Raw genomic sequence first — 15,938 nt, 5'->3', positions numbered from 1 at the left:
ATCTAGTTGTCATGGTCCATGTAGGTACCAATTACATAGGCAGGACTAGGAAAAAGGTTCTGCAAAGCCAGTATGAGCGGCTTGGTACCAAATTAAGAAGCAGAACCTCAAAGGTAATAATCTCTGGATTATTACCTGAGCGACATGCAAATTGGCACAGGGCAAATAAGATTAGAGAGATGAATGCGTGGCTCAAAGATGGGTTTGGTTTGTGTGGGTCCCGGTTTGTGGGGCACTGGCATCAGTACTGGGGAAAGTGGAGACTGTACTGTTGGGATGGTTTACACCTGAACCATGCTGGAACAAGTGTCCTCACAAATTACATCAATAGGGAAGTAGAGAGGGCTATAAACTAATCAAGAGAGGGAAGGGATCAAGCTTGGGTAGAGGTAGCAATTCAAGGGATAGATTCAGGACAAGTGAGCATAATAGTAATATGGGAAATGAGGGTCAGAGAATGGCAGGAAGGGACAGAAAGAAAAGACCTAAGAATACATCAACAGTCAAGACTTGGATAACAAAAAGACAAAGCTGAAGGTTCTCTCTCTGAATGCACGTAGCATTCATAACAAACTAAATGAATTGATGGCACACATTGAAGTAAATAAATATGAACTGGATAGCAAATACAGAGACATGGCTGCAGGACAACAAAAATTGGGTCCTTAATATTGAGGGGCACATGACATTCAAGAAGAATAGGAAGCTAGGTAAAGGTGGAGGGGTAGCACTGTTAATCAAAGAGGGCATTGGTGCAATAGTTAGAGATGATCATGGTTCAGGAGATCAGGATGTAGAATTGGTTTGGGTGGAGATGAGGAATAGTAGGGGGAAAAGGTCAGTAGTGGGAGTGGTCTAAAGGCCCCCTAACAGTAGCCACAGTGTAGGACAATGTATTCAAGAGAAGCTATTGTGTGCTTGTGATGGCGATAGTCATGGGTGATTTTAATCTACACATAGGATAGAATTTTCTGGATGCCGGGGGCTGGAGCAGGGGCGGGTGTGGGTGGGCACCGCCATTTTACGCAGATGGGCCAATTAAGGCCCGCCCAGCATGCTTCACAACTCTCGTGCATAGAGGGAGTGGGCGGGCGGCGGTGGGTGCGCTCAGCCCTCCGGATCCAATGGCGACCTGGCAGCCTGTATTAAGGAAGGCCCGGCAGCCTTGGAGAAACTGATCGCAAAGGCTGGGCGAAGGGCTTTGCAGAGGGGCAATGGAAGTAATTCAAATCCAGAGGGTAGGCCATCGGGGCAGGCCAGGCCAGAGGGTAGGCCATCAAGGCAAGCCTGGTCAGATGGTAGACCATCGGGGCCAGCCAGGCCGGAGGAGGCCAAGGGGGCTGGCCAGGCCGGAGAGTAGGCCATCAGGGCAGGCCAGGCCGGAGGGTAGGCCATCGGGGCAGGCCAGGCCGGAGGGTAGGCCATCGGGGCAGGCCAGGCCGGAAGGTAGGCCATCAAGGCAAGCCTGGTCAGATGGTAGACCATCGGGGCCAGCCAGGCCGGAGGAGGCCAAGGGGGCCGGCCAGGCCGGAGAGTAGGCCATCAGGGCTGGCCAGGCCGGAGGGTAGGCCATCAGGGCAGGCCAGGCCGGAGGGTAGGCCATCGGGGCTGGCCAAGCCGGAGGGTGGTGATGGGATGGGCTCTGCGCCTGCAGCAAGTGGTACACTGAGACCCACATTACTGTTTTGAGGGCAAACTGGAGGAGCTGCACCCAGGCTCAGTGCTGGAACTCCAGGACATGTCAAAGTCAGGGTGATGAGATGCTGGGAGGGGAGCTTCAAGGTGGCGCGGCACTGATCGATCTGCTGCCCCCTGCACTCCACATGCTTGTGCCTCCTTGCTATGAAAGGATATACCGTGTGGTGCCAAATGTGATGTAGGCAGCATGTGTCCAAGGGGAGGGTGGGGGGTTGGGGAGCAGGCCCAGCATCTTTGTGAGTGCTCGGCAGCAGCGGGGTCAGGAGGTTCTGGAGCCCTGATATGTCCCACTCTGGCTGGGGTGGGCCATGCGTGAACAGAGTCCATGTGCAATTCCCACTAATCAATGCTCTTCTTCCATTTTCAGGAGAAGAATGCTCATAACGCGGCCGAGCGTGTGAGGACTGGCAGCGGCCAGGTGCACATCACCATTCTTAGCAGGAGGCCCTGGATCTGGAGAGGCGCCATGCACACAGGTCCACTGGTGTCAGTGAGGCTGGGGTGCCACAGCCAGGTATTTATAGCAAACAGCGAGGTCAGAATTGTCCTCCCAACAGCCACAGCAGTGCTGAATGTTCAGTGATTTAATTTTTGCAACATGGCTTGACCATTGCTTATGGAAGGATGAGCGCATAATGATCTGGGGGACAGAGATACACATTGACATTGTCTCCATGTTAACTATCCACTGTCCTTGTTCTTCCTTTCAGCATCATTGGAGCAGGGCTGGGAGGAGGAGCAGCAGGGGCCCCCTCTCACACCTGAGGGACCTGAAGTCTCACCCACGTCACACCATCTCTGCCAGGCAGGCACCAGCACAGATACCAGCACTTCGGTGGGAGTTAGAACAATGGCTAGTGTCCCGGGGCACAGTGGTGATGGCACTTCATAGTCGCTGGAGGAGCTGGCAGAGCCAGAGATGCCCATGGCACCAGCTGTTGGAGGATTGCAGGGGACCAGGTACATGCTCAGTTGGTGCCTGATGATGTGCCTCTGGAGTCGTCCGCGATGCAGCAGGTGCAGGAAATGTGGCCGGGTGTGCAGGAGCATCTGGGGGAGATACATGAGGCTATGCTTGGCTTGGTCTCCGTGGTGGAGGAGTCTACACGGATGCTCGCCAAAGCAATGAACTTCATGTCCGAGCATCATGTTTCCTCAAGGAGAGGGTGGTGACTCTCGTGGAGAGGTTGCTCCAGGAGACCCATCAGGGCTTCCTGGGGAAGCGCTCGGACCAGCAAGCCCTCACATCGGCATTGACCTCAGCTGGTCAGTGCTAGTGTGGGAGATGATGTGGGCATCACGTTCCCCAGCTTGGTGCCCGTCAATCCATGGTGAGCAGGGAGGTCTGAATGACCTCATGTCAGTGCAGCAGCCGCCTGTCGTCTCTGTGGGCTCCTCTTAGGGCGCTCCAGATGAAGACACCAGCTCCTCTGCCCCTCTGCCAGTGACCATAGCATCCAGTGAGGCTGTGACAACTGGTGAGATACCAGCTGTGGAACTGGCAGCTCCCTCCCAGGCGGGGCCAGCACAGGCTCCACAGACCAGAGGACGACCACCAATGTCATTGAAGCCAACAGGACAGCAGAGTCAGCAGGCTGTCTCAGATGCCACTCCCAGCGATGGGGCAGCACCAAGATATAGCACCTGTAAATGTAAACATAAGGAACCTTAGACACACCACGGGTTTATCAGTAGTGCTTTTGTGTTGGCCTGAGATGAGGTCTTTATAATTTGCTTTGAATTGGAACACCCTTGTCACTTTGTTTCATTAAGTTTCTTTGCCTGTGATATTAAGACATGTGACCATGGCTGAGGGTGCCTCTTTCCTTCTGCATGTGTATGATTGCCAAAAATGTTAGGGGTGCTTTGGTGAACATTTAGCTTTATTAAAAGGTCCTTAGTTATTGTTCCTAACCTGGAAGATTTGGCACTTAGGTATCGAGTATGAAGCCTACAGCCCAGGCTTGTCCTGGAGATCCATCTGTGTTGTGCTAGCTGAAGGTTCATTGGATTAAAGCCTCCCGGATGTCCCTGCCTCCTTGTTGTAGTCCTGGGTCAGCGTCTACCCCCTCAGCATTTCCCTGTGCATGCTCGTCCTCGGAATCACTGCTGGACTCATCATGTACAGATGCAGCCATTGCATCGACACCTTCATTGGCCACTGCGTCCCCCTTTTCAGTGCAAGATTGTGGAGTGCGCAGTATGCAACCATTATCACCGAGACATGATCTGGGGGGTACTGGAGTGCATCCCCCAAGCAATCCAGGCATCGGAAGGGCATCTTGAGAAGACCAATGGCTCTCTCCACCACAGCACTTGTGGAGGCATGGCTCCTATTGTAACGCTGCTCAGCTTCTGTTCTTGGATGGCAAAGAGGCAGCATGAGCCACCTTCTGAGGAGATAACCCTCGTCACCCAGCAGCCATCCATCCAGCCGGGCTGGAGCACTGAAGAGCCCCAGCACCTGGTAATGTCTGAGGATGTAGGTGTCATGGGAGCTGCCTGGGTACCTTGCACAGATTTGTAAAATCAGCATCCTGTGATCACACACTATCTGCACGTTCATGGAGTGGAAGCCGTTCCTGTTGACAAAGGCACTGGGCTCACCTGCTGGCGCCTTGATGGCCACATGTGTGCAGTCTATTGCACCCTGGACATGGGGGAAGCCAGCAATGGCTGCGAAACCTCTGGCTCACTGTGTCTGGCTTGCCTGGTCCCAACAGTAGTGGATGAAGGTCAATGCACGTTTGAACCTGCTTGACACAAGTGTGGACAGCTGATTGGGAGACACCGCAAAGATCACCCACCGACCCCTGGAAGGAGCCAGAGGCATAGAAGTTGAGGGCAGCTGTGACCTTTGGAGCCACTGGCATGGGGTGCCCAACCACACAGTTCGCAGAGATCTCAGGCCCAATCATCTCACAGATATAGTTGACCATCTCCCTTGAGAGACGGAGCCTCCTTCAGCACTATACCGCAGACATATTGAGGCAGCTGCTTCACCGCCTGTATACCGTGGCAACAGGATAGTGGTGTCTTCTGTGGCCCCTTCCATCTTGGACTTCCTTTTGGCCTTACCCCGCTTGTGCCTGTGCCTGACCTCCCAAAGGTGGCTCCCCTGGAGGCTGAATGTACACTCCTGGCCTCCTCCCCTTCTAACCCTCCCTTCCTCCTCAGAGGAGGTGCCTCCAGTGGAGAGTTCAGCTCCCATTCCTAGGCTAAGGGAAGGCTTCCTGAAACCTGCAGGCCCAAAAAAGATTCCTCACTGCAGAGTGCTGACCTGAAGGTTGTGAGTCCTGACCACGCAGCTGGTATGTGTTTTGAAGTATTGCAGATCATACAGGCGAGTATCAAAAACTTTGAAAAATCAATATTTGACAGAGCACACTCACGACCCCACTGAGCCCTCTTGTCCCGCCTGTGAATGAGGTTTATACAAATGTCTCCTACCCACCTGCCCGCTGAGCCCATGTACTGACCCAACGATTGCACGAGCGCCGAAAAACTGGCATCAGTTGGTGACTCAAGGGCCTTAAGTGGCACATTAATTAATAGCAGGCACGCAGTGGATATCATCATGCACCCGCCCAACAAAATGTCACAATGGTGCGTGGTGACGTTGGGACGCTCGCCCAACATCACCACGCGTCATTTTACACGCGGACGTGCAGGGTCCACCCCAGCATGACAAAGGGAAAATTCTGCCCGTAAACTGGAAAAATCAGATTGGCAGTTGGAGCCTGGATGACGAGTTCTTAGAATGCTTTCGAGATAATTTCTTAGAGCAGCATATTCTAGAACCAACCAGAGAGTATGTTAACAAAAACAGAATTACCTGGAAAAACTCAGCAGGTCTGGCAGCATCGGCAGAGAAGAAAAGAGTTGGCATTTTGAGTCCTCATGACCCTTCCACAGAAATATTAGACTTGGTATTGTGTAATGCGACAGGATTAATGAATGACTTCCAAGTAAATGCACCACTAGGTAGCAGCAACCACAATATGGTTGAATTTTACATCCAGTTTGAAAGGGTCTAAGACTAGTATCTTAAACTTACATAAGGGCAACTATGTGGGATGAAAGCTGAGCTAGCTGAAGTGAACTGGGAAACTAAGCTAGAGAATAGATCAATAGAGAAGCAGTGGCAGACTTTTAAGGGGATATTTCAGAGTATTCAAAATATGTACATTCCTACTATAAAGAAAAGTTCTAAGGGGAGGACCCACCATCCGTGGTTAACTAGAGATGTTAAGGAGAGCATCAAATTTAAGGAAAAAGCATACAACTCTGTAAAGATGAGTGGCAGGACAGATGATTGGACAGAATATAAAGAACGGCAGAGAATGGCTAAAAGGTTAATCAAGAGAAAGAAATTAGAGTATCAGAGGAAGCTAGGTAGAAATGTGGAAACGGATAGCAAGAGTTTCTACAGGTATTTAAAATGGAAAAGAGTAAGTAAAGTGAGTGTTGGTCCTCTAGAGAGTGACAGTGGGGAGTTAATAGATAATAAGGAAATGGTGGAAGAAATGAACAAATATTTTGCTCCTGTGTTCACTATAGAAGAAACAAAAAAACATTCCAGTAATAGCTGCAAATCAGCAGCTGAACGGGGGAAAGGAATTTGGTGAAATTGAAACCACTAGGGAAATGGTACTGAGCAAACTGATGGAGCTGCAGGCTGGCAAGTCCCCGGGTCCTGGTGGACTACATCCTAGTGTCTTAAAAGCGGTGGCTAATGAGGTAGTAGATGCGCTGGTGTTAATTTTCCAAAATCACTATGTCCTGGAAAGGTTCCATTAGATTGGAAATCAGCAAATATAACCCCTCTATTCAAGAAGGGAGGGAGGCAAAAACAGGGAACTATAGGCCAGTTAGCTTGACATCTGTCGTGAGTAAGTTATTAGAATTGATCATTAAGGAGGTTATAGCTGGGCACTTAGGAGAGCTCAAGGCAATCGGGGAGAGTCAGCATGGTTTTGTGAAAGGAAAAACATGTTTAGCAAATTTATTGGAGTTTTGTGAAGGAGTAACATGTACAATGGATAAAGGGGAGCCTGTAGACATACTGTACTTGGATTTCCAGAAGGCATTTGATAAGGTGCCACATCAAAGATTATTACGGAAAATAAAAGCTCATGGTGTAGTGGGTAACATATTAACATGGATAGGAGATCGGCTGGCTGGCAGAAAGCAGAGTGTATGCATAAATGGGTATTTTTCTGATTTGGCAGAATGTGACGAGTGGAGTCACACAGGGGTCTGTACTGGGGCCTCAACCTTTTACGATTTACATCAATGACCCGGATGAGGGGAGTAAAGACACGGTAGCTAAATTTGCGGATGACACAAAGATAGTGAGGAAAGTATGTTGCGAAGAGGACATGAGGAGGTTGCAGATGGATATAGATAGGTTGAGTGAGTGGGCAACGATCTGGCAAATGGAGTTTAATGTGGGAAAATGTGAAGTTGTTCACCTTGGCAGGAAGAACAAAAAAGCAGAGTTTTACTTAAATGGAGAATGGCTGCATAATTCTAAGGTGCAGAGGGATCGAGGTGTTCTATTACATGAGTCACAAAAAGCAAGTAATTAAGAAGGCTAATGGAATTCTATCCTTTATTATGAGAAGGATTGAATATAAAAGAAAGGATGTTATGCTTCAGTTATACAGGACATTTGTAAGACTGCACCTGGAATACTATGTGCAGTTTTGGTCTCCTTATTTAAGGAAGGATGTAAATGTATTGGAGGCGATTCAGAGAAGGTTTGCTACATTGATACCTGGAATCAGTGGTTTGGCTTATGAGGATAGGTTGGACAGGCTGGGCTTATTTCCACTGGAGTTTAGAAGAGTGAGTGGTGATTTGATTAAAGTATACAAGATCCTGAATGGCTTTGACAAGGGTGCTTCCTCTCGTGTCCAGAACTAGGGGGCACTGTCTTAAAATTAGGGGTCCTCCTTTTAGGACAGAGATGAGGAGGATTTTTTTCTCTCTGAGGGTTGTGCAACTTTGGAACTCTCTGCCTCAGAAGCTGGTGGAGGCAGGGTCATTGAATATTTTTAAGGCAGAGGTAGATAGATTCCTGTTAGGCAAGGGAATCAAAGGCTATCAGGGTTAGATGGGAATGTGGAAATCAAAACACAAGAAAATCAGCCATGATCTTATTGAATGGAGGAGCAGTCTCGAGGGGCCAAATAGTCTACTCCTGTTCCTATTTCTGATGTTCTTATGTTTTTATTTCATAATCAGAGGGGTTGTGAATGGACTTGAATTCTGTACTGATCATGAAGGATGACAGCCAAAACTTGGGTTTATGCCGTCATGAAACCCGTTTGCCAACATACACTCCACCCTTCGATGGCAGGCCACAATTCCCACTGCTGCACCTGGGGAACCTAATTTTAATACTTTAGCATCTCATTATAAGCCCTCCTTGCCTGAATCATCCCCCCATGTTGGATCATGCTGACGTGTTTTACAACTCTACATATGAGATGTGCACCTGGTGAGCCGCACTTTGCTCAGGATTTCTAGGTTTGTTTGCCTACTTTGGTTCGGGCAGTACCCACAGTCATCAGTGCCAGGCATCACAGGCAGCACCACATCAATTTTAGGGGGTTCACGGGCAGGTCTCTACCTACCAGACCAGCCGTAAGGTGGGGGTGGCTTTTCATTGGCTGCAGGCTAGGGCTTGCTTGAGGAAGGGGCAGAAATGGCCTCAGGCAAGGAAAGAGGCTGCAGGGCAAGGCTCTACTGGGGAAGTGGGGTATCCAGGGTGTGTGTAGGGGCAGATTTGATCTGTGCAAATGTCCTTAAGGTGGTGAGGGCTGTGGAGGCAGTCTCCAGAAGAGATGAGGCCAGATGGAGATGTGAGGGTTTGTGTGAGAGAATGAGTGGTGACGTCCCTTGATCTGGCAGTGAGTGAGATAGTGAATGTGTGATGGGCTTGTGAGTGTGTGAGTTGAGAGTGATGAGATGATTGAATTATCCTGGCGGCACGGATGAGATCATTCATCATTTTTCTGCACTGGGTGGCCAGCCTCCTGTGCGCAGTGTTGGCACTGACCACCTCTGCCGGCACCTCCAAGTCTCCTGGACTGATGAGACTGTTGAGCCTTCTGTGGCCAGAGTGGGGGGGTAGAGGACATCGTGGTGGGCCTGCACGGAGTCCAAAAGCCATCCCGGGGATGTGTCACTGAATCGGGAGCTGCAGTCTTCCTGGCCTTTGCGGCCATGTCTTCACTGCAGCAGTCCTGGTCTGCAAGCATTGAGAAGTGTGCCCATGGCTGCATTTTAAATATGGCGCCCAGCGTGAGGAAGTGGTGAGGTAACAGTGTAGCGGGCAAATCGGAGGTCGCCCACCAGCAAGATGGCATGTTTCCTGTGGCTGCATAATTAATAAGGTGGGAGAGGGATAATACAATGCGAAAACACACCATTGAGGCCAGTGGGTAAAACATTTTTTCACACCTGCTACCGTACTTTGTGCAAATCTGGGATGGTTCCATTGTCCGAACTGAATATTCACAAAGTTCTTTTGTTTAAATGTAGAATTGCTGGCAAATATGAAAACAGTGGGCAGGATTTTCAGACTCTGTCAGGAGTGGCACAGAGGCTGACGGGGCTCAAAAATACTGGCACTGGACAGAAAGCCAGTTTCCTGACCCCATTCCAGCACCAGCCACTGGGGTCAACAGGGCGACTGGTCAGCAGCTTCCAGTTGGCCTCCAGTTTCCCAAACCAGCAGGGGGCAGCTAAACTGCTGGAAGGCAAGCAGCCACTTGCAGGCCAAGGGGCCAGCGTTCCAGGCAAGCAGTCCTGTAGGGGGGCTCCCCACCCCCAACAGCGATGACTAGGCTGCAGGAACCGTTTTTTAATTACATTTCTGAAAAGTTGGTGAGAGGGTGCCTCCATGTTGAAGTGCCCTCTCAGTTAATTACCATCCACCACAATCTGTTGCTCCTCTCAAACTTGAAAGACTCCGAAAGGTCCTCCAGTTTCGAGAACCTGCCTGACACACTTAATTGGACAGGGAGCCTGCCTCCAGACCCATTAAGAGGGTGCCTCTGTGAAAATCCTAAAGAGTGACTGTTTCTTACCCTCAGGGGAAAAGACCACCCCCCAGTTGGCTTTGTTTCTTTTAGAAATTGGCTACAAAATATTATTACAGACTAACTCAAATCAGCAAAAATCTATAATTGATGTGTCAGACTATTTACCAACCAGCCAAAATAGCAACTACAACACTTATGGGTCTAATGCATACTTGATTGTATCAGCATTCTTCAATTACCACAGATGCACTATTACGGAGGCAGTCCAGCAGGCATCCTGTAGCTAGGGACCAGTGAGAATTGCAGCTAAATCAGGCATGAGAGGTGGTGGAAAACTATACAGCAGCAACTAAGCAACTGATTACTGTTTACATTGATAGCATAGACACTTAATAAATTTACACATTGGCAATATATTTAAAATTATTGAAATCATTAAAATACTGAAACAATTTTACACCAGAGTCTTTTACATGTTTACCAGTCTTTATTAATAGCAAGAAATAGATTACTTACGGGAGAGTTCCCTGAAACACAGACTATTTTGTATAAATGTAAGTTTATTACACATAAAATAAAGAAAATCTGTATTGAAGATGGAGTAGGGTGTGAATCAGACTGGTGCAAGTATTCTGCCTGATGGCAAATAATACTTCAAGCATCTAAGTGAGTACTGCAAGAGTAAACATCCATCAAACCCTCTCAAGCTGCCCAGAAGGAAAGGTGGTTTGGCCCAGTACTATTATTTCCCAGTTTTTACTGTTTTTTCCTTCTGGATGGTAGCACTCCATTATGCCCAAATTGCTTTACCATCCAATGAAATATTTATTGAAACGTGGTCACTGTTATAATGTAGGAAATGTGGCAGCCAATTTATACACAGCAATGTCTCATAAACAGTAATGAAAGAAATGAGTCACAGCTGCTTCTGATCTACAAGGGCTGGAACGGAAACATGATTTGTGGCAAGAAAAATCCTTTGTGCAATATGGATTGGTGGTCCAAGTGGTTGACAATTTACAGCCATCAGTTTATTTAGTCTGTCAGTCATTGGTGTTCATGTAATTGCTAGGAAATACAAACAATGTGATCACCCAATGTTGATTCACCCTAATCGCTGTATAAATACAGCAGCTGGGTAGTGGGATCAGAGAGATACGGCAACAGCATAGCAGCACAGAAACAAAAAGATAACAAGCATCATATAGTGAAGGACAATGGACAGCAAAGTTACTCTCACCATCCTCACTCTCTTTGTGCTTTACATGGCTTCCACACAAGGTAAGAAATGATCAAACTCCATAGTAGATATATGGAATCTAAAGTCATACTCGTATGTATACATACTTCCCTTGTTGTAAATTGTTTAATTGTTTACCACTAAAAATAGCCAGCATTTACAGATAATTTTTCCAGTTAGCATAAAAAATCATAAAGAATACCAATAGAGAAGAAACTCATTTTCAGTAGGAAAAGCGTCAGCAATGGGTGATCTGAGCGAGCACACATCAAATACAGAGCTAAGGGCTGCCAGGGATACATTACACAGGTGAATACCTGTGCTCCGGGGCTGGAGATAAGTATGTATTTTAACCAAAAAGATGCATTGTAGATTGAATTGGTCATTGAATAACATAGAGTAATATTAAGAAGTGTATCATGGCAGAGAATATGTAAAATTAAAACGCATTGGAAAATTAGAGTTAAATCCAAGGGAATGGGTTATTCCATATTGTTACTTCAGGAAACGTGATTCACTTCAACACTGGTTCGTTTTGCTTTCAAACTGTAATATGTCTTTCTGAAACTCTTGATAACAAACTGACTCCAGGCTGTCTTTCCAAAGAGACAGGGGAGAGAATGTGATTTAAAGTACAAAATGTTTTGAAATTTGTTCATATATGTATATATATATATATATAAAAATATATATATAAAAATATATATATAAAACTATAAATAGATGTGAAATAAACAATCACTTTTAAAAATCTAGAAGAACTGAAGTTCTGTTATTTAATTTGCTTCATAGCTGCATCAATTGGAAGAACAGGAACGAACTTGCGATGTCAGTGTATCAAAACACACTCAAAGTTCATCCATCCGAACCACATACAGAAAACCGAAATTATTGCAAGTGGGCCCCACTGTGAGAATGTAGAGATCATGTAAGTATTTATAAAGCAAGGTCCTTATACACCTTCTGTTTCTTTCAATAATGATTTTAAATTCATACAATTGAGAGTAGACCATTTGAGCTAATTGCCGTTGTTCTTTTGTTTCCTCAGTGTCACTCTCAAACGTGGCCGACTCTGTCTGAATCCAAATGAAACCTGGGTGAAGAGGATCATTGCCAAGGTAAATTCTTTGTGTTCTTTAATCTGAACAATATTAGTATTAGAGAGGGGAATTTGGGCAAGATTTCAATTAACACAAAAAGCCCCGATTTGCATGGAGATAAAATCAGCCCCAGGAAACGATCCACTTTATGTTTAGTCATAGCATCAGTCACTCAAATTAGCCATGGTGTAGATTTCCTCTGCTTTATCTGACAACACTAGTCCAACCTGACCCACGTTCCTGGTAGGTTTGGCCTGGTGGGGAAGCCAACGCTGCTGTCATGTTCATGCGCCCAATTAAAATCAGGTACCAAAGCCATCTCGCAGCAGCTTGTTGAGGAAGGGTGGGGCTGTCTGCCTGCAGTTTTGAATTGGCAATCAAATCTAAGTGGGAAAGGAGTGAATAAATCATCCACTCCATTTTAGCTGTGCTCTCCCTACCCAACCCCCAGCCCCCCTGCTTTGTAGCCTCTGCCAGGCATTAGACTTAATATCGGAACCAAAGCTGCTGTGGTATTGTTATGACCTTTTATTGTATTGATGTAACATTTCTATTCCTCACTTTTGAGGCTAGTTACTATAGATTCCTGACTTAATATCACCTAGTATTGAAGATAAGGCTACAACAATTCTAAAGTGCTTGTTCCACTGTTGACAGTGTGCTTCCCCACAACTTGGGAATAATTTTGGAATGATGGGATGAGCTTTTGCTCTCTGGGGCAAGCACAGCTGGGCAGAATCTTCTGATGCCACTCCAATTCTGCCCAAATGGTAGCATGCCCCACTTTCCTAATTAATTGGGACTCAGACATACTAAATAAGCTGAATTAGAACAAGGAGGAGGGTTTACCAGGGCTGTCTCCATTTATTAATTTGGGGGCATGATCGGCACTACTTCAGACCCACTGCCACCTTTCATCAGATGGTTAGAGAGAGCAGCAGTAAGGGGGATGAACAGGAGAAAATTCGGTTGGAAACTGGGGCCTACATCCCATCAGCATTTTCATGTGGTACGATGAAAGAACGACCAGTGGTGTTTGTGGCAGATAACAGGATGAGGATCCAGCACCATGCCACCTGATCTGAAACCATTCTATGCTGCTATCCTGTGGGATGGTGCAAGAAAAGTGCTTCATTGCCTCAAGGGCTTGATTGAAATAGGATAAAATCCTATCAGTCAGTTTTAGTTGGAACTATGCTTGTGACTTTTTATTCAATCATGGGGTGTGAGCATCATTGCCTAAGCCAGCATTTACTGGCCATCCCTAATTGCCCTTGTTCAGGGAGCATTTTTGTTTTACAGTGGATCAGGAGTCACATGTCACACCAGATATCCTTCCCTAAAGGGCATAGTCAACCAGATGGGTTTTTATAGCAATTGAGAATGGTTATTTAATTCGTTTACCATGGTGGGATTTGAATCCAGGTCCACAGAGCATTACCCTGGGTCTTCTGAATTACTGGTCCAGCAACAATACCACTATGCCTCCACCTACCCGTTTATGCTACTCATATGCCTGACAATCAACTAAGTTAAAAATATTCGCACAAATGTTTTCTCTCCTTCTGTGTTAGTTGCTCTGGCCCAATGATTGCACGGAAAAATAATAATATTCTGTCATACTGTGATGTCATTTACCCTCTGAGAAAATTTAATGCAGATTTATCAACCGTTTTCAAAATCCTAGTTTTGTTTATATAAATATCATTAACCTGAGAAATTCACAGTATAATTTTTATTCATTCTTGAATTCTGTACAGTTCCAAGGAAACAGATGAAGTTCAGTGAAGAAAAGCTCAATGTCTTAAAAACAAGGCCCCGACGACTATAAGCTTAGGAATTCACATCCAATTCAGCCTCTTCTACCTTTCAGCAACCCATAACTTATGATTAATTTACATTGTATTGCGAAGTTTAGATCTATTGTATCAGTTAATATAAAAGTATTTTCAGGTGAGCATTACATGTACATTCATCTCTTTGCATTTTATCGCCTGTATCAAAGGTAACATAATTGGCAGTGGCTGAGAGATAGAATGAAGGCTGGTTCTGATTTCCGGATTGGATAATAGAATCTAAAGTATTTCATTAAGCAATCAGAATACCACGTTCTAAGAGTTACTGCCATGTCATCTTGTTATAAGGTTTAGTTTCTCATTACAAGGCCCTGAAACCTCATGGGATTTTTAACCAGTTTCCTGTAGTAACTTTGACTGGAGTCCATCCTGGTTATATAATATCTTCATTGATCTTGCAACAGAGAAGGGAAATTATCCCCAGAATTTCAGGACCTAAATGTGCTGTGTTGCAATTCCATTCTATGCCACTGTACATTTTTAATATTTATGCTGTTATTTTATATTCATGTATTTTCTATTACAATAAAATATAATTTCATATTGAAAGCACCATACAGTCTGAGTGAAAAATTATTTGTAAAGGTTTTAAGAACTAATTTATACTGTAGAGCACAATGCTTGATTATTTATACATTTATAAAGAATAATTGAATCTCTCACCAAAAAAGAGGGCATTTAGACCACTTAGATGGTGCCTGTGCTGACTCTTTGAAAGAGCTATCTAATTATTTCCACTGCCCTGCTCTGCCTATTTATCATAACAAATAATACACTTGTTGTGATTATCTGTTTAAAGTGCTAGTTGTTTTTCAAAAGGACTAGTAAATTGAAGTTTACTAACTATGTGAACATTTGAAAGTTGAATGCATATCAATTCCTTATAATTTTTGTATGAAACATTTGTCACCATATATTCCTGTTAAGCATTCAACAACCAAGAAATAAATTGGAATTATTCTGCACCTTAAAGAATCTCAGGACACAGTCACTGAACTATATTGTACGATATAGTTATTGTTGGGATCTAGGGAACTTGTGCACCAGCAACATTCCACAAACAGCAATGAGGTACAGTAAGTCCTCACTTTAAGTCACCCCACTTTAAGTTGTTTCGTTTGAAAGTCGTGTTTGTTGTAGGTCCGTTTTCCCCTATGTGGGTCACGATTTCCACTTCAGGGTCTTTTTGGGTCACTGCCTTTCTCGCATTATCGCTGTCCATTTTCGTTGCATGCAGCTGATCGCAGGTCTTTGCCGCCTGTTTTCATTGCCCGTCCATCTTCATTGACGTGGCCGCCACATTGTCATTGCACAGCACGCAGCATCGTGCGTCAGCTCCCTTCATGTAACATTGGCTCCTAGGACCCGATTGGCACAATTGTTAAGGAGGCTGCTGGTGCTGTACTTGAGGCAACATCGAATTTAAAAAAAAACCCAGAGGCAGCCAAAGCTAGAGTTGTTTCTTCAAAGAAAATCTTGGACTTAAATTTGAATTAAATTTTGAAGTTTCAGGAACGCCTGCTGTGGGCGTGGTACTTTTAAATTACATTTAAACATGAGTGAGAAACACAGTAATTTTGCTGGTAGTGTGTCTGCTGCTGCAAAGAATGCAAGAAAAGCCATCAGCCAAACAGTGAACTTGGATGTTTTAAAACAGATTGAGGCTGATGTGTGCTACCTAATTTCAATTTATACAAGATAAATTTTATATTTAATGATTGATTTTATTTTGCGAGTTATTTCAGCCAGGAATGCAGAGTGCTGCACATGTATGTTACAGTATTTCAACTTGCACAGTGGGTGGAATTGCCCCAGATTTGCACTAAGTGTTGTAATGGGCAGGAAAAATGGCATTTTATCTGCCAGCCACAATGGCAGCTTTTCATGCTGTATCATCCTAATTCCACCTCATTAATCGTGCATTCCCAGGAGCAGTCCTGTCCAGCGCCGCAGGCGAGTGGTGACTTTGGATTGCAGATCCTGCCAGTTC

General features: G+C 45.5%; 1 protein-coding gene across 1 annotated transcript; it reads left to right on the top strand.

Annotated features, from left to right (window-relative positions):
* Positions 1–10,883: 10,883 nt before the first annotated feature.
* LOC121279753 (interleukin-8-like) lies at positions 10,884–14,500 on the top strand. The gene is made up of 4 exons (XM_041191039.1): positions 10,884–11,033; positions 11,785–11,920; positions 12,041–12,110; positions 13,853–14,500. Exons 1-4 carry the CDS (start codon positions 10,970–10,972, stop codon positions 13,868–13,870), a joined length of 288 nt encoding a protein of 95 aa, XP_041046973.1. The 5' UTR covers positions 10,884–10,969; the 3' UTR covers positions 13,871–14,500.
* The last annotated feature ends 1,438 nt before the right edge of the window (positions 14,501–15,938 follow it).

This window comes from Carcharodon carcharias, chromosome 1 (genome assembly GCF_017639515.1).
Source record: "Carcharodon carcharias isolate sCarCar2 chromosome 1, sCarCar2.pri, whole genome shotgun sequence".
NCBI classification, from domain to species: Eukaryota; Metazoa; Chordata; class Chondrichthyes; order Lamniformes; family Lamnidae; genus Carcharodon; species Carcharodon carcharias.
The sequence above is the reverse complement of the archived record's forward strand: the minus strand, read 5'-3'. Positions and strand labels throughout refer to the sequence as shown.